Here is a 22115-nt window from a genome sequence, read left to right on the forward strand (position 1 = left end):
ATACATTATCACTACCACAATCACATCTCGTTCGGCTACAAACACCAACTATTCAAGAAATTAAACAAATTCTAAAAATAAATTTCGGGAAAGGTACAAATTGATAACATTGGTAAGAGAATATATAACAACATTTGTCAGTAAAGGTTTAGCCAAATACTAAACTGAGAAAATATCATGAATATAATCACTTTGAGTAATAATAACGTAAACATACCTTTTAAAGCCATTGGACACTTTCGGTAAACAGTATTGTCCAAAGGCCCACACTTCGTGTATCACAACTTAAATTAAAAATAACAAACCTGTGAAAATTTAGGCTCAATCGGTCATCGGAGTCGGGAGAAAATAACGGGAAAACCCACTCTTTTTTTCCCGCACGTTTCGCCGTGTCATGACAATGTTTTTAAAATAAATCCGTAATTCTCGCTATCGAGAATTGATAATTGTTTCAATGTTTTCTCAAAAAGTAAAGCATTTCATGGAATAATATTTCAAGAGAAGTCTTGAAGTCCTGTAAACCCTGTAAGTTTTTTGTGAATCCTGCGAACTTTTTGTTCTGTTCCGAAAGTGTATAATGGCTTTAAAGCAAGTATAGAAGGTCATGACACATATAGTAACAGGTGTTATGGCTGATCCAATCATTCTTGGGGAAAAAGGGAAATTTCCCTTCGCAATCCCGACTTATTATTTATATAGTGTCAATAGCTACTCTGGCAAACAGTGCGATTTTGAACTCTGTGGCACACGTACTAACTGGGTGATTGTATTTTCAGCTTCGCTGCAGATGTTCAATTTACATCGGGGATAAAGAATATTAATTTTGGTTTGTCCAATACACCGATGTGTGTTAGTACTGTATTTACTCGGTACCTTCCCGGTTCCTGTGAAGAAAAAAAATATAACAGGCATATTACTCGGGTGTGATTCGAACCCACGACCCTTGATTTTCTAGAGCAGGGTCTTTAACAACTATAGAGCACCGAGATTGCCCGCAGCTGGAGCCGGTTCGAACCCTTTGTTTTAGCAGCGATATATAATAGATGTTAAATTTGCATCGGGGATAAAGAATAAAGAAAAATATCACAGGCATAATTATTACTCGCACATTACAGGCTTGTTTACAAACTGCCTCTAGCTACGGCAATCTCGGTAGTCTAGTTGGTTAAACCAAATTTAAAATTGACTGCAGAGTTATAACGGTTGTTCCTGAGGATTGTGCTAATTTGAGAAGGGTTGCAAAGGGGTTTGGGAGGGGACATTTTGAGAAGGGTTGCAAAGGGGTTTGGGAGGAGACATTTGAGAAGGGTTGCAAAGGGGTTTAGGAGGGGACATTTGAGAAGGGTTATAAAAGGGTTTGGGAGGGGACATTTGGGAAGGGTTGTAAAGGGGATGGGAGGGGACATTTGAGAAGGGTTGCAAAGGGGTTTGGGAGGGGACATTTGAGAAGGGTTGCAAAGGGGTTTGGGAGGGGACATTTGAGAAGGGTTGTAAAGGGGTTTGGGAGGGGACTTTTTGAGAAGGGTTGTAAAGGGGTTTGGGAGGGGACATTTTGAGAAGGGTTGCAAAGGGGTTTGGGAGGGGACTTTTTGAGAAGGGTTGTAAAGGGGTTTGGGAGGGGACATTTTGAGAAGGGTTGTAAAGGGGTTTGGGAGGGGACATTTTGAGAAGGGTTGTAAAGGGGTTTGGGAGGGGACATTTTCCAAAGGGTTGTAAAGGGGTTTGGGAGGGGACATTTTTGCTTCTCGTTGTTAGAGTTGTGGCACTAGTTTGGGTCAATACTGTCATTTTCATATCTTACCCTATTTGTGTCAGTTCTGTGTTTCATGCTTTTATAATTTAATGAACGATAATATATTATTTTTTTGCTTTCTTTTCTCTGTTTATAAACAGTCAGCGGGGTCTGGGATGACACTTTGCTTTGATTTTTGTTTCTGCCTTACTCTGGACGGCCCCAATCAACAAAGAATTTTGTCAGAAGATTTAACAAATAAATTGTGTATTTAATCTAATCTAATAATTTAAGTGCACTACTAAGTATCTCAGCACACTGAACACACTGACAATCAAAAGCTAAACGTTAAAAAGATGACACCAGCCTACATCCGTATGGACTGCAAAGGGGGTATAAACCCTGTTTGAGCCCCGGGTGTAGGTGGCAACGGTCCCTGGAAAAAAAAGTTGACTTGTAACCCACACCTTGAAGTGGCCTTCAGGCCTTGTGTGTCTGGGGACTTGCATAAACAACATTTTAAAAATAATGCATCAAAATGGTCTAGGGACAAAGTTCATGGACTTTGGAGGACACTTACGCACTAGGTTCTACGAATCACACAGTTGTTTAAGTTAGTCCCTCTAGGTTTGGTGTGAATCTGTGGACATTTTGAAAAAGTACCTTGTGTATATCGTTTGTGTAATTGCTTTTTACTTGCCATCGTTTGTTTAATTTTTTACTGCAATTTTAGAGTGTTTAATGTATGTATATAAATGTGTACTTTTATTGAGCTAGGTCTGGGAGGGCACATTGAGATTGAATTTGGAAGTTTTGATGCTGAATGGACTTCCTTTATTCCTTTACAATTCATGGTTACGGTTTGCAAAGCATCTGAGAGAAACTGTGACTGTGTGATTGGTAATCATTAGCTATACAGTTTAAAGCAGTTTTGAAGTAATTGAAAGTTGGCATTATTCACAATTCCCTCAAAGGCACTGGACACTTTTAGTACAAATATTAGCATAATATACGAACTTACTTACAAGCAACGGAGAGCTGTTGGTATTATACAATAATGAAATATTGTGCAAAACGACTCCCTCTGAACTAACTAAATGGTTTTTGAGAAAGAGGTATTAATTTTTCACTCATTGTTTTTCATAAGAATAAGACTTCAGCCTGAAGTATTTTTCATGCATCTGAAAGCAAACACATTAATGTGCATCAGGGGAGTTTCTCTGTCACTAATTTCTTGTAACTTTGACAAAATGATTTTGCAGATATGTTATTTTATGCATAATGTTTTAGATAACCATAGTGAGAATACTGGTATTTGACAATTACCAAACATGTCCAGTACCTTTAAATGTTAAGACCTGTTGTCATACCCAGAATCAGGTTTACCACCCACATTGCACAATTCACTGTGAAAAAAGGACGGAAATCCCCGCAAAAGCCAATTGACTAAAAAACATTGTAAGCCTGTCCTATTTTTGGCTAACAGGTTTTGAACTTTGTATTATACGTGATCAACATAGTTTGGCATTCACGTTCAAAACGTGGGAATTCGTTTTCATCGCATTTGACATCGCAGGATCCTACCCGAGTAACATGCCTGTGATATTTTTTTCACAGGACTCGGGAAAGTACTGAGTATACAGTGCTAACACACATCGGTGTATGGGTAAAAACCAAAATTAATATTCTTTATCCCCGATGCAAATTTAACATCTATTATATCGTTGCGGTACCCGCTGCCAAAACATAGGATTCGAACTGCCTCTAGCTGCCGGGCAACCTCGGTAGTCTAGTTGGTAAGACACTGCTCTAGAATTGCAAGGGTCGTGGGTTCGAATCCCACCCGAGTAACATGCCTGTGATATGCTTTCACAGGACTCGGGAAAGTACTGAGTATACAGTGCTAACACACATTTTGGTTTGTTAAAAAAAAAATACCCTGGCCCTGGCATTTAATCACTGTCATTGCAAATAATATCTAGTACTGCTATTTCATGTTAGGATGAGAAATACAAAATGCAGGCACATGGCTGTCTTCACGCGTTGCTATAAACAAACATGATTGTGTCACGACGTAAGCAACACCTGACCAATAGCAGAAGCCGTTGTTAATTATTGGTAACCTCCCCTTTTGAATAAATTAATGACGCAGCATAAGTAGTGCAAGGTGCCGTGATGTACCAATACAAAAGCCGTTGTTAATTGTTGTTTGTTAACTCCCCTTTTGAATAAATTAATGACGCAGTATTTAGTACAAGGTGCCATGACATCAGCACCAACTGTCCAATAGTAAAATCCTTTGTTAAAATAGTTTGGGTACTTCCCCACATGAATAAATTATCAACGCAGCAAAATATTTAAGCTGAGTGCAACTTGGGGCGCACCTTAGTGTTACCGTCGCGGAGTTCTGGACCACAGCTTGTTTATGGGAGCTGAGTTCCTAAATATATTCTGCTTGGCGAATCTGGTACCGTATTTGGTAAGCAAATATTTGTAGATATTAAATACAGACAGAGAGAGTAGATCAAAATAAACATTTTTAACAATAAACGTATAGCCAATAAAGAAGTATTTAAACTTAAAGGCAGTGAACACTTTTGGTAATTACTCAAAAAAAGTATCAGCACAAAACCTTACTTAATAACGAGTAATGGGTAGAGGTTGATGGTACAAAACATTGTGAGAAACGGCTCCCTCTGAAGTGGAGTAGTTTTCGAGAAAGAAGTAAGGAGAACTTGAGGTCTTGAAATCAAGCAACTGAAAGCACACAACTCAGTGTGACAAGGGTTTTTCTTTCATTATTATCTCGCAAATTCGCGACCAATTGAGCTCAAATTTTCAAAGGTTTGATATTGTATGCATATGTTGTGATACAGCAAGTGTGAAGACTGGTCTTTGACAGTTACCAATAGTGTCCACTGTCTTTAATAAACCAGCCTTGTCTCAAATCGTCATTGAACTTGTATCACATTCATTAGATATTTTGCTATGAAAATTACCTTTTTTCTCTCACGATGCCGTAAAATCCAATGTTACTTGCATGCGAAACTGTTCAGCAAAGACTGAGAGATGTTGAAGGGGTTGCGAGTTGTTCGAGGCCCGGACTGGAAATGGAACGACCAGGACGGAGGCAGAGGTTGCGTGGGAACAGTCATCCCAACACCTGAGAAAAAAAGTGAGTACTAGACGTATATATTATCATCGATTCATAAACGAGGATTTTTTTATCATTACCTGATGTGCTATTAGTATGGTGTTCCATATGTGCCACCTTTATTCCGATTTTGATTTACCGTCGCATTTTTTTTTTCCGTCGCATTTTTTTTTTGTCCGTCGCATTTTTTTTTTCCGTCGCATTTTTTTTTTCCGTCGCATTTTTTATTCCGTCGCATTTTTTTTTTTCCGTCGCATTTTTTTTCCGTCGCATTTTTTAAGTGAGTTCCCCCGGCGTTTAGTTTATTCAAGCGTCCATTTTTACCGGTTATAGGGATTTGCAGCTTCATTACTTCATCAGCCAGCGCAAGGCCAGACAATACGACAGTAACCAGTCACCAGGGGTAAAATACTTCGTCAGTGAAAGGTAAGTTTTTGAATCGTAGTATCACTTGTAGATAAAAGTGAGCCAAGTATAAAGCATAGGCCTATACAGTTATGTAAAACCCTTGCTGTAAGCATACAAATGAACATTCATACAAGAGGCATACCTCTAATAGTACAGTCCCGTAGAGATTTATGTGAAATTTTGATTGAGTGGTGGTGGGGGGGGGGGGGGGGTTGACCAACTGAAAACGTAAGAACACAGCAGAAATGCGTTGGCCTGAACTGACTTTGTTTGATCGAATCATGGTATTTATATAGCGGTACACCTCAGTGATTTTGTTCTGAAAGAATTACATGAAAATAAATTATTCAAACATGACATGGCTGCACCCAAGGCCTAAGGGGAGACAGTTTATGCACCACTATTGCATGTTTACAAAAAATAATTAGAAAACAAAAAATAAACCCAAACAGAGGACTAGGACTTTAAGACACTCACAAATTCAAAATGGGTGTAGGTGGTAAAACAATAAAATACTTAATATAAACCAGACCAAGGGTGGGTTTTTTGCGTCATTTGTATGTTTACCTATAAATTTATTTCGTCTTATTCAACCAGGGTAGCCCCCAGTTTTCATTTCTCCATGGGGGCCAATAGCGATTGCATTCCTTCCACACACAAAAGTGCACTCGCTAAAACATTTCCGTATAGACCCATTGCACAACGCGCAGCGCACTCAAACGCGCCTATCCTGTCCGCCATTTTGGGAGTCAAAATTGTGCACAAATATCAAATTATGCACAAAAGATTTGACTCCCAAAATTGTGCTTGGGGACTATAGAAATCAATAGACCCCTTGCATGTGACGTCACACGCTCAGAAAGCGCCCTCACTGGGGTCAAAAAGCGCCCTCACTGGGGTCAAAGGAGGCAAATGATTGGACTATAGCTGTTCTTTGTGCGTAAAAACGTGCGCGTGAGCTCAGCGTCCGTGTAGCGGTTCGCGTTATGCAAGGGGTCTATAGACCCCCTTGTATAACGCAAAACGAGAAATCTCAACGTATACATTTTCTAGAAAGCTCAAAGTTCATCACGTGGGAGTCACGTGGAACAAAAAATACAAAAAAAATGCGACGGAAAAAAAAATGCGACGGGAAAAAAAAAGCGACGGAAAAAAAAATGCGACGAGAAAAAAAATGCGACGGAAAAAAAAAATGCGACGGAAAAAAAAAATGCGACGGAAAAAAAAAAGCGACGGAAACAAAAAATGCGACGAAAAAAAAAAGGGACGGAAAAAAAAAATGCGACGAAAAAAAAAAAATATGGGGGAAAAAAAAATGCGACGGTAAATAAAAATCGGAATAAAGGTGGCACATATGGAACACCATATATTAGTGAAAACATTGAAATTATTCCTTAGCATATTATATTGTTAATTTTACCAGTTAAAGTATTCATATTTGTATTTATTTACACACAATTCTTTATATTTGGGCCGTGTATAAATTACTACCACTAGGCCTACATGCACACATTCACATTTAGAGCATAAAAAATTCCCGACCAAGGGTGTAACTCTGTTCTACTGTGTTGCCAAACATTGGACGCCAATGAGGCAAAACAAAATGCAAAAAATAGTGGTCCCTCTTTGACCCGGAAGTAAAGGTCAACACAAGTGATGGTCAACCAAGGGTAATTAAGGGTGAAGTTTAAAATCAGTTTTATAGTCGGTATCAGAATGAAGATCAACAGTTGCTATATGTTTTTAGGCCACTTCAAGTCAAACTAAGGGCACATCAAAGGTGAAAGGTTGACTAAAGGTATGCAGTGATTAGTTAACTCAGAACCACACGGAAGAGCTTTAATTATTATAGTGTTCAAAAACACGTAACTATGCCTAATATTTAATTTAGTATGCAGCCAAGCTGCTTTCACGTTGCAGTTCGGCTTGATAAAAATTAGTTCTAGCATTGTTGCAGTCAAGTCTGCACCCTGTATTTCGGCATTATTAAAATTATCACGTTGCAAACACGTTGTATTTTGGTATTGTAATCACTGTAGTATTCAAGTTGTTACAGCTATAGTTGTCTCAACGTTTTAACTACAACGTGATATTATTATGTAGTTGTTCATTACTTGTTTTTCTCCCCAAAGTCTTTGTTTTAACATTCAAGTTGTGAAAAAGGTATTTTAGTTTGACTATGTTTTCACCATCAAATTGAATAGTTCAAACAGCTTGTTGGGAAGGTTTCTATTAAGGGAATCAATGTGTGGTGAAGAGGTTTTAAAGTCACCTGGAAGTGGTATTTTTTCAAAATAAAGCTTTTGTCACTAATATATGTGTTTTGATCAGTGGAATGTGAATAAACAGTTAACTAAGGTTTTAAAAAATCAGTTCTTATGTTATTTACAAATTCAATTGCAAAGTACATGTACGGACCAAGTCGTGAGTTTGTACGTTTCAAAACAATTGTTTTGCTTTTTTCCGGCAATGCCGACCAGGTGTATTGCTGCTGAATGCAGAAAAACACATTTTGAAATGTACCAACTCACGAGTTGGATGTACATGTACTTTGCGCGTGTGTTTACTATACGCATTGCAAGCAAAGTCTGCCTCGATTGGCGTCACAAAAGGGGTAGGCGAAGTCAGCCCCCAAACAACTTTATACATTTTTTAAACATATAAATCGTGACAAACAATTACTAAAAAAATGTTTTATTGTTCGTAAGCCTATGCTGTTATGTTTGAAAGCAAAAAAAATATATATTTCCAGGTGACTTTAAACTAGTGGTTTAAACCCGCCGAGGCCTTGTTCTTGGTAATTTTACCGATACGAATTATCAAGAACCAGGCCTCGGCGGGTTTAATTTTACTGGTACGAATTATCAACAACCAGACCTCGGCGGGTTTAAACCACTAGTTTAAAACTGATTCAAAACACTTGGATTCCCATTCATTAATACCTTTACCTTCATAAGGGAACAAAAAAACACGTACATTTAAGACGAAATTCTTCTAGCTTTGCCCCCTCGCCGATCGTGCACGACTTATGCGTTATTTTCTATCCATGTTTACGGTCGATCCAATTTAAAGTGGAACTAACTTGTTTCTGCCTCTCATAACGGCTAATCGCGCGCGACTATGTTGGGAACCAGACTAAATGATTCTGCCGCAGACGACATTCACTCACCGATCTCCGTGCATTCACTCAACTATTCGGGCTCTTTCCCTATAAATAAGTTTATTGTTTTGTTCAAGAACGGTTTTGAATAAAAATGTGTTTACAAATCGTCTCAAATATAACCCTAACCATAACACACGATCCTAGATTTCACCAAGCTTCAGAACCCTCCAACTTTCGGGGATAAATTCAGCTTGCTTGGTTGAAATACAAAGTGATGAACGAGGCTATAACGTCGGAAATCCAAATTGTATACTCCTTGTGCTGATTCAGGGGCCACACATAAGCCAACTGTGTTTAAACACGTCTGGCTGTGGTTATATCATCCGAAACACCCCCTCGTGCTGTCCTCTCAACCAATGAAAATGAAGAAACTATCCCAGGTATTTATGAATGTCATTTATTAGCCAACAGCTTGAATGATTGGTATACTTGTTGTTATAATCACAGACTCATAACTGTTATTATCTATATCGGTTTTCATCACTACAAAAGAAACCACTAAGGAACGTTGCCATCACATGGATAATGTGTGCAATGTTAACATGAAAAGTACTATTCAATAATCGATGTTGTGTCCAACAGCAGTGCAAGGTGTGATGCGAGCAGATTTAAACGGAAATTTATTAAGATCTTTGTTACAAAAAAAAAAAAAAAAAATTCTGAACCACTTCGCCTAAAGTCTTATAATGTTCAATCTTGCAGCTTATGGCACATCAACATTTTATTAGAAAACATGACCCCAATTTGAACTTTCTTCCGGTCCAAAGAGGAAATTCAATTTAGAAAAAAGGGGGGAAAGATACAATTTTTGAAACACTTTTGTTTGGTTGCTGTTAAGAGTTAGGTTCCTATACATGACCCCAATTTGAACTTTCTTCCGGTCCAAAGAGGAAATTCAATTTAGCAAAAAAGGGGGAAAAGATCCAATTTTTGAAACAGTTTTTTGGGGTGCTGGTAAGAGTTAGGTTCCTATACATGACCCCAATTTGAACTTTCTTCCGGTCCAAAGAGGAAATTCACTTTAGCAAAAAAGGGGGAAAAGATTTTTGAAACAGTTTTTTGGGGTGCTGGTAAGGGTTAGCTTCCTATACATATGACCCCAATTTGAACTTTCTTCCGGTCCAAAGAGAAAATTGCATTTAGAAAAAAGGGCGGAAACACAAAAATTGTGAAACATTTTTTTTTTTTTTTTTTTTTTTGGGGGGTGCTGGTAAGAACTAGGTTCCAACACGAAATGATTCATTTTAAATAATGGTCAAAGTCAAAGTTAGATTGAGGATTAGGGTACCAGTTTTTTTAACATTTTTCCAATTACTAAATGGTGCATACGAGACGAAAATACATGACACTTTTGGACTGATTTTGTACGTTTTCAGGTAGTAATGCGGTAGTGTGCTGGGATTCGGGTGTTAAGGCCACATATCGTGTTTCTGATGGAAGTTTTGATCTACGGATCTACGACAATGGACCAATGGGTAAAGTCACGCTTCTTTTTTTTTGAAACCGTAACATGCCAGCAGTGACACGGAGCCTGGGTACAGCCCTGCTTTTGTTTTTGACCGTAAAATGCGAGAGTACGGAGCAACTTAAGGGGCAGAAAATCAAAATATTGAAAAGGTAAAACAATTAAAATTCACTCGAAATATTAATTCACTCCCTCGAAATATTACTTCAAAGGAATGAAGCATTTCATCTTTTTGGCATACATTTTCATTTTTTTTTTATTTTTTTTTTATTATTATATTACCTTTAAGTGCTCCGTACAAGTGAACACTGAAACGTGAAACCTCTAGTTGCGGAATAAAATTATTAAGATTTGAAAAAAAAAAAACTTTCTTGAAAAAGTGACCTACCATTACGAAAAAACTCGCCACTTTAAGCTTTGCAAAACTTATTGTCACTAGACACTAAGCCCGGTTCATACTTCCAGCAAATGCGATAAGAATGTCGACGTCACAACTTAAGTTTAATTCAAACTCACATTTCATATAACGAATAATTCGCACTAGTTGAAAATAGACATTCTCAGCGAAAACAGCCAGGTTACGTCAACATTTTGTGTGGCATTTGCCATCGCAGGAAGTATAAACCTGGCTTATGCCGTTCGCCATTTTTCAAAAGGAACTTTCCGGCAGTTTTATGAAACCATTCTTGGTAATCCTTAAAACAGGTGTGAAGCACTCCAATGTAACCTGCGATTGTTGTGGCCAAGATGGTATACTCGGGATCCGCTGGAAATGCCGCCAGTGTGGCGATTACGACTTGTGCCATAGCTGTTACCATCGTGATAAACACAACTTACAGCATCCATTCTCCAGGATCGACACCGAGAATACAACGGGGTAAACGTTTATAAACAAATGAGGGCACCCTATAAAAAGAGTTGAGTCATCGCCGGGTGTTGAAAAACGTTTTGGCAATCTATACGGTGTCGTTGTATTGGTCCTGTCGGTGTCACAAGGGATGTTGTCCCCCAGTGATGCTGTCCTCAATACCATAAATTGTGGGTGCGTTCGTTTAGCTTCCCTGGGTCTACCCGGCGGTGCTCACTCGGGTGAGCCCCTGACGAACGACCACTCACCGCTCTCGTAGTGACGTTGTTTACCTGGTGCCAGCCCCCAAGTGACTCCACAAGCAGGGCACTGGGGGCTGATTTTGGTAAGCCCCTGGAATGACGTCAAAAGCTCTTCGAACGCACCGGGGCATGACCCAGGGAAGCTAAACGAACGCACCCTGTGTAGAGACGTAAAGTTTGACAGCGCCCTCTTTTGATTCAACTTCCTACAGAAACTGTATGTGATGGGGGAAACATATAGGCCTACCCCAAACTTGAAAACTATATTAATTTATGTTTTCATTTAGCGTTGATGTTCCCTGTCGAGCAGGGGCTACGAAGTGGAGAGCTTTGGGTCTTTTCCCTGGAGCCCATGCGATCAGAGGACCCGATTGGACATGGGGTGATCAAGACGGTAAGAAATTACATACAGATTTCTTACTTTTTACTCTCACAAAATGTTCGTGTTGTTTTCGCAGAAATATTGTTCTTTTAAAGATTATTATTTTGTGCATGTCTGTGATGTTTTATTTTAAATATTGTGTTTGTTTTGCTTATTAGACTGTTTGTCTTGTTCTTTTCGTTGAAACTGAAATTTATAATCAATTGTTTTTATTTGTTGTTTATTTTATTGATCGGTCGTTTGTGTTGTTAAAATTGACTTTTTGAAGTTTATTCATTTTTTTTTCAGGAGGGGCGGGGTCTGTCGGTAAGGTCACTGACTTTGATTCTACTGACGGCTCGTATCGTTCTTGGGTCAAGGTCACATGGCCCAACGGTAAGAAAAACGTCTACCGATGTGGCGACGCCGGCAAGATGGAGTTGAAGTACAAAGAGAAAGAGACGAATGGAGACTTCTACAAAGATCACCTTCCAGTCTTTGGTAAATACATAGACACTCAAACCAAACACTGCAATACTATAGCGTCCTTCAAACTTCAAAACAGGCTTATGGAGTCTCACCATCAACAGATCAAGCGTTATTGGTAATGCAAACAAAAACAAAACTCAATTTTCCTCGAGACTTTGAGCTGGCTTTTGAAAAATAAAATGTTAAAGATTGTCAATGTTATTTTCTCTGCGGGCGAAATGAACCATTTGAATATTGCCCTCTCCTTGGCAAACTCTTATACCCCAAAACACCCGGCAAATATAATATTATACACATAATGAATGTTTATGAGTGCAATGGTGCGAATATGTTCATGAGTTGAAAGATGGAATGTTCCATTCAACGAGGCGGAGCCGAGTTGAATGGAACATTCCAGCTTTCAACGAATGAACATATTCGCACCATTGCACGAATGAAAAACATTAATTATTTGTTTTATATAACATCCAAGTAGATCTTTGTCATTTTCATTGAAATATACAACTTTCAAAACAAACAAAGCGTAGGCCTACAATTTTTAATTGTAGAAGCCGAATGCTGTAGATTTACTAATATGCCTTGCAGTAACACTGCTGCATTACCAAAGACACGCGCACGCAGTGATGTTTTTACTCAGCTTTTTCGTTCCATCCGAAAAGTACCATTGCACGCTGGCAGCGTGCCAGCGTGCAATGGTACTTTTCGGATGGAACGAAAAAGCACGGTGAGTGACTCAGCGTGCAATGGTACTTTTATTTGCAAACACGTGACGGACAATCTTCCAATTAAATGGCAAGGATCTGCTTGGGTGTTATAATTATAATAAAACCTATTAATGGGTATTATTTCTTACATTACAAGTGAATGACATTGCAGTGCAATGAAAACAGTGTGTGTAACCTGTCACGTGCAAGGGAAACTAACAAATACAATTTCTTTTTGATTCGAATAAGAAATGCACACAGAATAATGCAGTTTTACAGGTGGTTATTTTACCTATACCAGTTTGAAATTTCTAAGAAGAACATGAGGTAAGAATTATCTACTTTTAACCCCCTCAAAATAGACGGCACTAAAATACGCCCGTATGTGAATTCTGGTGACAAGGTCCGTTTGGTTAACATGGAAACTTCAAAATTGAAGGAACTACAACTCACGAGATGTGGATGGGACGACGATATAATAAAAGTACGTTTCTTTCTAAAAACACTTTTTAGAAAATTTATATTTATTATGATAGTCTAGTGGATAGACTGATGAGGACTTGCAATCACACGTTTATTGGATCGAATCCTACCAAGCTTACTGCTGGTTTCACAATGACTACAAAATAAGTATTGTTGTCTTGTTACTGAATCACAATTTTCTGGATTTTGTTGGTGCAATTCATAATCATAAACGTTAAACCAATGTTTGTATGAGAGAGAGGGGCTATTTCCAGCTTGGTGTTTATGTCCCCTTGTAAAGGTTTGCCGAGATGGGAAGGTGTTTGCATAAACAAACAAACTAAACCAATAATGTGAAAAACAAAACCGGTTCGTCGATCCCATGACATCAGAAAGTGTAGATTTCCACCTAGTTTCCCGTTTTTGTTTTCTTTGCGTGTGTTTTATAAGCAGAAGAATTAACAATTGCTGCGTTCACTGTTTTAAGGTCAAAGGTGAGGTCGGTGAGGTGATTATGGTTGACCACGATGGTGACGTCAAAGTAAAATTTGATGACTCTACTTTCTTCGTGAATCCTCTGTGTTTGATGCTGGAGAAGAAGAGTGCATCTGCTGAAGGAGTTTCTTTACACGAGCTTGGAGGTTAGATTATAACTTTTTTCAAAAACAGGCAATCAATGGGAAACTTTATAACGCTGGGTGGCGCCAGACTTAGACCCGGTAGGTCTACTGCAACCAAGTGTCACTAAAATTGTCTCAGTCATGTAAAGGCATATGGGAGATGACCTCGAACACTTTCAAAAGGGGAAAAGGAAATTGCAGAAACTAGGTTTACAGGCTGGGGTGAGGGGACTTTTGGTCCTCCATAGGTGAGGGTAGGAGGGGCAGACACAATGGTTAATCTGAGCCGAGATAATGTCTGAAAATAACAGAGACGTGGTTTCCACACAAAAATACCATTGCTCACTGAACCTTGGTCCAATTAAGTGATTTTATATAAAGGCCCTTGAGATGTCGCAATGTTGTTGTAATTAGTTCCATTCTTCTTTAATTTGCCTTACCTGGTGTTATTTAAAGGCACGGGACACCTTTACTGTCAAAGACCAATATGCTCGCCTGGTGTATCCCAACATAATTATGCATGAAAAACAAACCTGTGGAAATTTGGGCTCAATCGGTCATCGAAGTTGCGAGAAAATAATGAAAGAAAAAACACACGTGTTTCACAAATTTGTGTGCTTTTAGATACATAAAAAAACTGCTTCAGCTGACAATGGCTGAAGTATTTTATTATTTGGATGAGAAGTTACCTCTTTCTAAAAACAATGTTACCCCAGAGGGAGCTGTACTCACAGATGTTACTATACTATCATCAGCTCCCAATTTGTTCGTTTTTATGCTAACAATTGTTTCAAGTAATTAACAAATAGTACGGCCAGTGCCCTTAACCTTAACAAGACAGTGTGTCTATTCTGCTCAGGAAAGGGTACATCGTGGGGTTGCCGATGTTCAAAGTATTTAAAATTACCCTTTTGAGAGCATACCTCTCATACAAAAATCTCTGGTTGTTGTAGGACTAGGTGATTTGATGGCTTTGATGCTCAAAAGTCAACTTTCGTCGGCTCTGCATGGATTGATGGAAGGACAAAGTTCACCAAGGGGCATGTCCCTCTTCAACGCGGCAGTAGAGGGCGATGTCGGAAAAGTGCGGGAAATCATCAACGACAACGCCGCTGCGGTACTCGTTTTTAATTTTAACTCTTTATGGGTTTTAAAATGTTTTATAGACTTGGGTAAAATCGACTCAGTTATGTATTGGACTGGTCCTATGTCTTTGTCCGTTCAACAAAGACAGGCACTGGTTTAACATACCCCAAAGATTTCATCAGATACAGTGATTTCATTGGATAATGTGCAGTGACGTAAGCTTTCTATGTGTTTTGATTGGTCAGCGTGATGTTTGTCTGCTGCACTTTCGGTAGTCTGCTTGCATGCTAGCGTGCATAATGTCTGTACATCAGTTTTGCCAAAAGGAGGTTGGAAAACTATCTATGGAAAGCCATAAATGAAAACAGATGGCCACAGTTTGTTGCAATGTCACACAACTGTCCAAAACATTAGTGTTGAATTTGTTGGAGACAAAGCAACCAATCAATCATGGGAGATATTTTGTTGAACTGAAAGTTTGCAAATAATGTCATTTCGTTCCGAACTTCTGTTCACACAATTGATGATTTGCTATAAACATTTGTCGGCCATGCAAATACAGGGTTGGCAACTACACAGAAATATCGACATTTGTCGGAACCTCAAACATCCTCAAATGGTGGAGTTTCTTGCTTTCAGGTGAAGTTTAAGAATGACAAGGGACAGACCCCATTAATGGCGGCTGCTAACAAGGGACACCTCGATGTCGTCAGAGCCTTGGTGCAGCACAATGCTCCACTTGATGTAAAGGACAACGATGGCGACACGGCACTCACTTTTGCGGTGATTGGGTGAGACACTTTAATAAATATTCTCCTCATAATGTACTGAACATACTTCACGCATTCCAGTAAGGTTTTCTTTACAACTAGAAACCACGACAGAGATGTATTAACAAAATATCCATTGATTAAACAAATTAAGAAAATTATTTACTGATAACACATAAGCTCCACCAGCTCCAGTAGTCCAGCATTCTCCTGAAGACGAGCAGAGTATACTGTTCGAAACGTCGAGACCAAACCGGCTCTTTTCAGAGCCACCACTCCTTCAAAAGAGTTTTTACCCGTTGTACCCGCAAGTTTACTATTAATATTCATATTTATAGTTGCTCTTATTCTCCACACCATGCAAAGCTTCAAACACCATTTACATGTAGGTCCTTTAAGAATCCACGGCGTCGGCTTTGAGTGCGGCTTCAGGCTCCGTTCTCAGGTCTGAACCCCTGAGCGTGTATACAAAGCACATGCAATTGCAAAGGCAACTGCGAGCACCAAGCTAGTTTGAGCCGAATCGGGAGCCGAAGCCGTGGTTCCGTAAAGGGCCGCAAAGAGAGTCCCTGACGAGCTGGTGCCCACATCAAGTGGTAGCCTGGTTCAAACAGTTTTATTTTTGCTTAAATCATTACAAAAAATAGCAATAAATAGAAATACAAATTAGGAATGACAATTTTAATTATTCTGTATTAACAGAGACAACCCGAGCATTGTGGAGTTTCTTTTGGATCAAGGCAGCAACATCAACACATCAGATAAGAAAGGGGTGACCCCTCTCCACGTGGCAACAGGCAGAGGTTACTCGTCATGCGCAGAAAAGATTCTGACGCACAAGTCGGGATGTAACGTCAACTGCAAAGTAAGTCATGCATTTACAATGTATTGTATCCATTGGAGCGCAGCTTTATGGTACTGTTTTATTGTGGCCAATGCAAGAATGGTATGTCGTAACTCAACATGAGCCTTTATTTTTCTCCGACTGCACGATCATCTAGGTCATGCAGTTACATCGAACCTGTTGAAGTCACTAGGTTTTTCCACTCATAGATGGTGTAATTACATTGAACCACTGAACACCCACCCGTAAGTTGACATGCTATTACATTGACTACATTGAAGCCACCAGATGACATATTATATTTCCACTCACTTGATAGATTCTCATGCTCACAATGAACTTGTTGAAGCCTGGCCACATGGTTGCCTGGTGACATGTTTACACTCGTTGGATGTGTTGAAGCACTGGGTGACATGTTTCCATTCTCCAATCATTTCTTTGCAGACAGAAGAAGGCCACACCCCATTGTTCTTTACCATTGAAAAGAACGAGTCTCGCAACATTCAACTTTTGGTTCAACATCCACGTGTCGATCTCAAAATGGTGGATGCTAAAGGTTTCAACAGTTTGCATTTCGCAGCCATAAAAAACAGCAGATAGTAAGTTTTATCGAACCTCTAAAATGAATCACTAGCCAAATTGTACTTTATATTCTACCTCTGCATCTGCCCGCATAATTTTGTTTCCCATATTAAAACAACCATAATGTTATTTGACAGCACGATATTCTCTGGGTGCAATCCGCGTCCAAGCAACACTGAGGAAATCTGTCCCCGGAGATTTTGTCCCCCAACCCGCGGGAAGTTATTGGGTGCGTTCGTTTAGTTTCCCGTTTCGTTCGAATAGCTTTGACTGGCTCACCCGCCGGGTGAGCCCCAAATGTCCTGCTTGTGGAGTGGCTCACTTGGGGTGACCTGAGGTGCATGCCATCACCACAAGAGGGCGAGTGTGATCGTTCTATTAGCTCGTGTCAGGGGCTCACCCGAGTTAGCACCGCGGGGTCGACCAAGGGAAGCTAAACAAACACACAAAAAAAGTGTGCTGAAGGAGGACAGAGGGCGCTATCAGAAGAAGTTTGAACATAGGTTGCCTTAATAATGACGTCCTCTATAGCGCCGGTATCCACAAAAAGTGCTCATGGTGCTTGCTTCAATAAAAAAAGTTCCCTATCGGGGGGGGGGGGGGGGGGCACAGAATCTTCTGAAAACAAGCAACCCATCATGGCTTGTGTATCGTTCAAACTCTGGTGTTTCTGATCAGGGCTCGAATCCCAGCCGTGACACTTGTGTCCTTAAGCAAGACACCGAACCATTGCTTCGTCCTTCGGATGGGAAGTAAAGCCGTTGGTCTCATGTGTTGTGTAACGCATGTAACCCAGTGCACTTATCGAAAAGAAAAGGGGTTTGCCCCGGTGTTCCTGGCTGTGGCTACTGTATGCGCCGTAGCACCTGGTAAACCCTTATAAGGTGCTTCATAGTTGGGTTTAGAATTCATCATTGTAATAATCTTTCTGAAAGTTTGTATATACCAGCGCCGTGAGTACCTTGTTTGGTAGACACGTGCACTATATTATATAAGACTTCGATATTATTGTTAAATATTATCACTGATTTCGAGGCAATGTGTTACACAACTATGAATTTGTAAACTGTAGCAAGCGTCCATCTCGGCAGCTTAATTTATTTGTTATGATTACACTCGGTTTCTCAAGATGCACTGTGGTATATTTTCAACATGGCGCCTATGTGGCCATTTCAACCTTATAGAATTGGTCGTTTAAATTATATATGTTTCACTATTTAACTTCCACTATTCCAGTGCCGTTGAGAGGATTTTGCAGAAAGCACCAGGTATGCTCAACATGCAGAAATCTGACGGCTTCACTGCACTGCACCTCGCTGCTTTGAACGACCACCCAGAAATTGTGTTAACCCTTGTTAAACGGGTGAGGGCGCCGTCTCAGAATATTAATGTTATTTGGATACGCGGCTTTTTTTTAAGTGGTAACAAGAGTTAGTGGTAAAAATTGCCACTTTTGTCGTGATTTTCAAAGGGGAAATGTTTTTTATATAAATCGATTAAAAAAGGGAATCCTCGAAAACAACAAATTAATCAGGAGTTTTGTTGAGGATGGCAATTTGTTACTGCAGAACAAAACAATTCCGGGCGGGGGGGGGGGTGGGGACACACATGACGCTACTGCAAAAGGCGCCCTTTTTGGCACTTTGTGTATACCAAAACCGTTTGCCGCAATAGTTTCTTTGCCCATTTTAGAATCGTTTTCTCCCAAATTATTTTCAACTTGGTTGCCGTAGTGAAAATTTTCTGCCAGGAGTTTTAGGATATTATGATGAGTATTTTTTAAAGACATTGGACACTTTTGGTAGTTGTCAAAGACCAGTCTTCTCACTTGGTGTATCTCAACATTGTGCACAAAATAACAAACCTGTGAACATTTGAGCTCAATTGGTCGTCGAAGTTGCGAGATGATGATGGAAGAAAAAAACACCCTTGTCCCGCGATATTGTGTGCTTTCAGATGCTTGATTTCGTGAGGTCTCGAAATCAAATTCAAATATTTTAGTAGAAAATTACTTCTTTCTCGAAAACTACATTACTTCAGAGGGAGCCGTTTCTCACGTAAGTTTTTATGCTTACAATTATTTTGAGTAATTACCAATAGTATCCAGTGCCTTTAAGCATTAACTCATTATTATTTTTCAAGGTAAACTGCCAGAAAGATCTCAAAAACGTGTCTGGGAACACGGCACTGCATCTAGCAAGTGCAAAATGTCACAACAAATGCATTGAAGCTCTGGTGAATAATGGCGCCAATGTGAACGCAAAGGACAGCGATGGCGATACCAGCCTCCATATTGTCATGATAAAAGCCTCCATGAAAGACATCCTTGGAGTTACTCCAATGGGAAAGGTAATTTATTTTTGAAAATCTAAATTAATATCTTTTTATACAACCAGGTTATTTACATTCGTTCGTTGGCCAAATTGTGTAAACCCCTCAAGCATGAGCGAGTCAGACCCCCACGGATCTGACCCCCACTTAGATAATGTGGAATGGTCTTTTATAGGATATCAATGATTTTAAGCCTCCACACAGTGCAAGGCAATTTGGAGAACTTAATGACATGTGACAATATCAAGGGGCTCTTTCCCTACCAGAGGGTCATCGTAGACACTGCCACACTCTGGTGGTGGTGGGTAAGCATAACATAAGAAGTGTGGCCTTAAAGGTCAACAAAGCTAAACAACTTTTGGAACTGCACCCCGCCCCCCCCCCATCATATCCAGTCTAAGGACGTCCAACTCGACTCAAGCAGGGAAAACAACAAAATACAATAATAAACGACCACTCCTAACTAAACGGCTGGTTTGAAACAAGATAACAAATTAAAGAAGGTTTTCAGCTCCATACGTTATATATTAGTGTGTCACAAACGGGTAAGAAACCTTAAACTAACATTGATGTGGGCCTACTGAACACATTAGGTTCCTCGCTGCTATAGAAACATTAATAATTTGGGAGGCTAGTCATCATAAAGGCTTTATCGCAGCTAAGAGCTGAATTGCGAAGGACGCGGCTACAACGTGTTTGAGAAGCTGGCATGCAAGAACGTCTTTGGCTGCCACATCAACCCATTATGACCACGGAGCACAGCCAGAGATAGAAAGTGTATGCTTTTTCCTGAGGGGGGAAAACCGGATGGTCTGGGAAATCCTTGTGGCACAGCAGAGAACAAACGCACAACTCTGCTCCAATATGGTACTAGCCGGGTATTGAGCCAGGATGAACTTTATGAGAGGCGAGCGCTGTACGCACAAGCCAACTATGCCACCCAAACATTGTATAAAGAAGAAATAGAAAGCTTAACCAAATAGAGCAATAAGAAATATAGTTACTGATATATTCAATGACTCGTTTTCTCAGTTGATGGAACTTATCAATGCAGCTCAAAGTGGAGGCGATGCGAATGATGAAAAGTTAAACCTCGTTGCCATCGCTGTTTATTTCATCAAAAATGACGCAGACATCTACATTAAGAACAACAAGGGACAGAATGTACTTGATGTCGTTGTTAATCCCTCCATTGAGAAACTCCTGAAGGAGACTTTCCAGAAGAAAAGGTGAGTCATCCGACGTGTTATTATGCGACAGTGAGACACTACAGTGCTGTAAAGCAGCGATAGCCTTTTCGAAGTATGGCGGACACAATAAGAGTGCACTGTTTGGATTGGGTGCGTACAGACAAACTTTACCCAAAACCAACTAGTGCCTCAGTGATGTGTCCACTTAGGCCGGTGTCGCATGCAATTATGTCCTGTATTATATGCAATACTATTCGGAGGATATTATTGCATTTTGCAAAAGTGTCCGGAGCGGACAGTATTGCATGGCGGACACAATTGCATCTGACAGCGGTATCTGGCGTTCTACATGATCCTCGAAAGCCAACATACTGATTATTTTACTTAGTCTGCTGCTACATTGATTATTGCATCATCTAGACTGGTGCAATACAGATGAATACAATCTTAGTTACTGTATTGGACCGACCAATGTATTCCGGTTCAAACAAACTTTACATTCGTGCACGCCTGATATATTAACTGTTGTATCGACATTGCCGAGCCTACCCGACCCCATTTAGCTATAGTTCAAAATTATTTCACTATTAAGTTAAATCTGTAAAGCGAAACACTGCCAACTGTTTTTATTTCTGTTATTCCAGAGCGGCAAGGCCAACTTCCGGAAAAAATGTCAGCTGTAAGGTCAGCTAGACTTCAAGACGGTGCATCATCTGATTCGCGTCACTTATAGTCAGCTTGAGCCCAATAATGAACATCATAAAAATTGACTTTGTTTTGCATGTGTAATAGGCCCTACTAAGTTTTAAAAGATTCTTTATTGGTTGAAATTTTGTACTAGGTGGTTTTGTACTAGGTGTACTTGTTTGAGAAAGACACATTGCTGCCTTAGATTGGGCGCTATGGGATATAAAACGCCTTTTAATTATGGTTGGAAAGACGTTTTATAAGTACAATTACGATCCACACAAAAAGCTCAAAATTGTGTGGTTGTCCTTTTACTTCGTAAAGTCACAGAATCCCAAACTAGTCGATGTGTCCCTTTACTCTTCTGTCAGCTATAACTTCTTCGGAAGTCTTCCATTTCTGACGTCCAGTAGAGGAACAAATAAAAGTATTTTAGCAGCCACCAATAAGTGGTTTGATTGGGTTATACATATAGCTGACAAGGGTGTGACAAACAATACATGCTTTAGTATGTGCTCTGGGAAACCAAAATGATTTTTTGGAAACTATTAAGTCACAAACAGTCTACCCGCAGGTCACTAGTCTCCTTTGTGATTTATCTGCAGAATATGCATCGTTTTTTTCGTGCGTGACCTCTATGTGAATAATTATTAATCGTTATGTTGCAGCAAGCTGTTTTTCGTTGGTATGATAAAAGCGCCTGTGAGCTGAATGAGGATCAGCTCATTCATCCCATGGTATAGACGGGCTCTTTTGTTATTTACTTACGCTGCCTTTGTGGTCGGGATACCATACCAACGAAAAACAGCTAGCTGCCATATTAGTCGATGATGTCATCGTCAGCCAATCACCGTGCAGGAAAACCATTCTGTCTAATAGTTGATTTTTTCGTAATGTGAGATTTGGATTAACGGTGGAAATCGCTGTATCCTGACTGGACTAGGTACGATCTGGTCT

The 22115-nt window shown here is 39.8% G+C and overlaps 1 protein-coding gene across 2 annotated transcripts; it reads left to right on the top strand.

Annotated features, from left to right (window-relative positions):
* Positions 1 to 4132: 4132 nt before the first annotated feature.
* On the top strand, positions 4133 to 22053 carry LOC117299782 (E3 ubiquitin-protein ligase MIB1-like). 2 transcript variants are annotated; one of them, XM_033783301.1, is made up of 16 exons: positions 4133 to 4211; positions 4789 to 4907; positions 9834 to 9932; positions 10628 to 10799; positions 11320 to 11426; positions 11703 to 11894; positions 12949 to 13070; positions 13536 to 13689; positions 14622 to 14785; positions 15394 to 15545; positions 16227 to 16389; positions 16813 to 16967; positions 18187 to 18313; positions 19093 to 19299; positions 20314 to 20510; positions 21116 to 22053. In XM_033783301.1, the coding sequence occupies exons 2-16, from the start codon at positions 4802 to 4804 to the stop codon at positions 21162 to 21164; spliced, it is 2166 nt and encodes a 721-aa protein (XP_033639192.1). In that variant the 5' UTR covers positions 4133 to 4211; positions 4789 to 4801; the 3' UTR covers positions 21165 to 22053. The 2 variants fall into 2 exon arrangements, with proteins under 2 accessions (XP_033639192.1, XP_033639201.1); XM_033783310.1 differs by lacking the exon at positions 4133 to 4211 and having other exon boundaries at positions 4737 to 4907.
* The last annotated feature ends 62 nt before the right edge of the window (positions 22054 to 22115 follow it).

Source organism: Asterias rubens, chromosome 1 (genome assembly GCF_902459465.1).
Source record: "Asterias rubens chromosome 1, eAstRub1.3, whole genome shotgun sequence".
Lineage (NCBI taxonomy): Eukaryota > Metazoa > Echinodermata > Asteroidea > Forcipulatida > Asteriidae > Asterias > Asterias rubens.

Excerpts from the sequence above, each read along its gene's own strand:
- LOC117299782 (XM_033783301.1), top strand. The coding sequence starts at position 4,802 with ATGTTGAAGGGGTTGCGAGTTGTTCGAGGCCCGGACTGGAAATGGAAC. Across the intron at positions 16,968-18,186 it reads GCCATAAAAAACAGCAGATA|TGCCGTTGAGAGGATTTTGC; the intron begins GTAAGTTTTATC and ends CCACTATTCCAG. Across the intron at positions 18,314-19,092 it reads TGTTAACCCTTGTTAAACGG|GTAAACTGCCAGAAAGATCT; the intron begins GTGAGGGCGCCG and ends TTATTTTTCAAG.